General features: G+C 48.6%; 1 protein-coding gene across 1 annotated transcript in view; it reads right to left on the bottom strand.

The window, feature by feature from the left end:
• Positions 1 to 438, bottom strand: part of LOC115949247 (coiled-coil and C2 domain-containing protein 1A-like) — a gene marked incomplete at its 3' end in the record, with an annotated part of 3,686 nt that overhangs the window by 2,414 nt on the left and 834 nt on the right. The window contains exon 2 of the mRNA XM_031065771.1: positions 394 to 430. Coding sequence (XP_030921631.1) covers positions 394 to 430 — 37 coding nt within the window. The remainder of the gene's footprint in view (positions 1 to 393; positions 431 to 438) is intronic.

Raw genomic sequence — 438 nt, 5'->3', positions numbered from 1 at the left:
GGAAAGAGTAAAATAAAGGGGTGAAGTGGAATAATGGTAATATGGAATAAATTGCATAATCATAATGGAATAAGTAGAATGAAATGGGATATCATTGTCATGAAACTGGTCAGAAGTGGGAAAAGTGAGATAAAACTGGGTTCAGAACTGGGAAAAGTGAGATAAAACTGGGTTCAGAACTGGGAAAAGTGAGATAAAACTGGGATTAGAACTGGGAAAAGTGAAATACAAGCGGACTCAGGACTGGGAAAACTGAAATAAAACTGGGCTCAGGACTGGGAAAACCAGCACGGAACTGGTTCAGAACCGTGCCAAACCGCTCGATTTCGGGCAAACCCAGGGGATTTAGGGGCAGAGCGGGATCGGGTCCCGATTTGCGGGGTCCGGGCTCACCTTGAGGCCGCGCTGGAGGCGCCGCAGCCGCGCCCCGCTGCTCCC

The sequence above is a fragment of the Geospiza fortis genome, unplaced genomic scaffold (assembly GCF_000277835.1).
Source record: "Geospiza fortis unplaced genomic scaffold, GeoFor_1.0 scaffold2405, whole genome shotgun sequence".
Classification (NCBI taxonomy): Eukaryota; Metazoa; Chordata; class Aves; order Passeriformes; family Thraupidae; genus Geospiza; species Geospiza fortis.
This window is presented reverse-complemented; position numbering and strand designations above follow the sequence as displayed.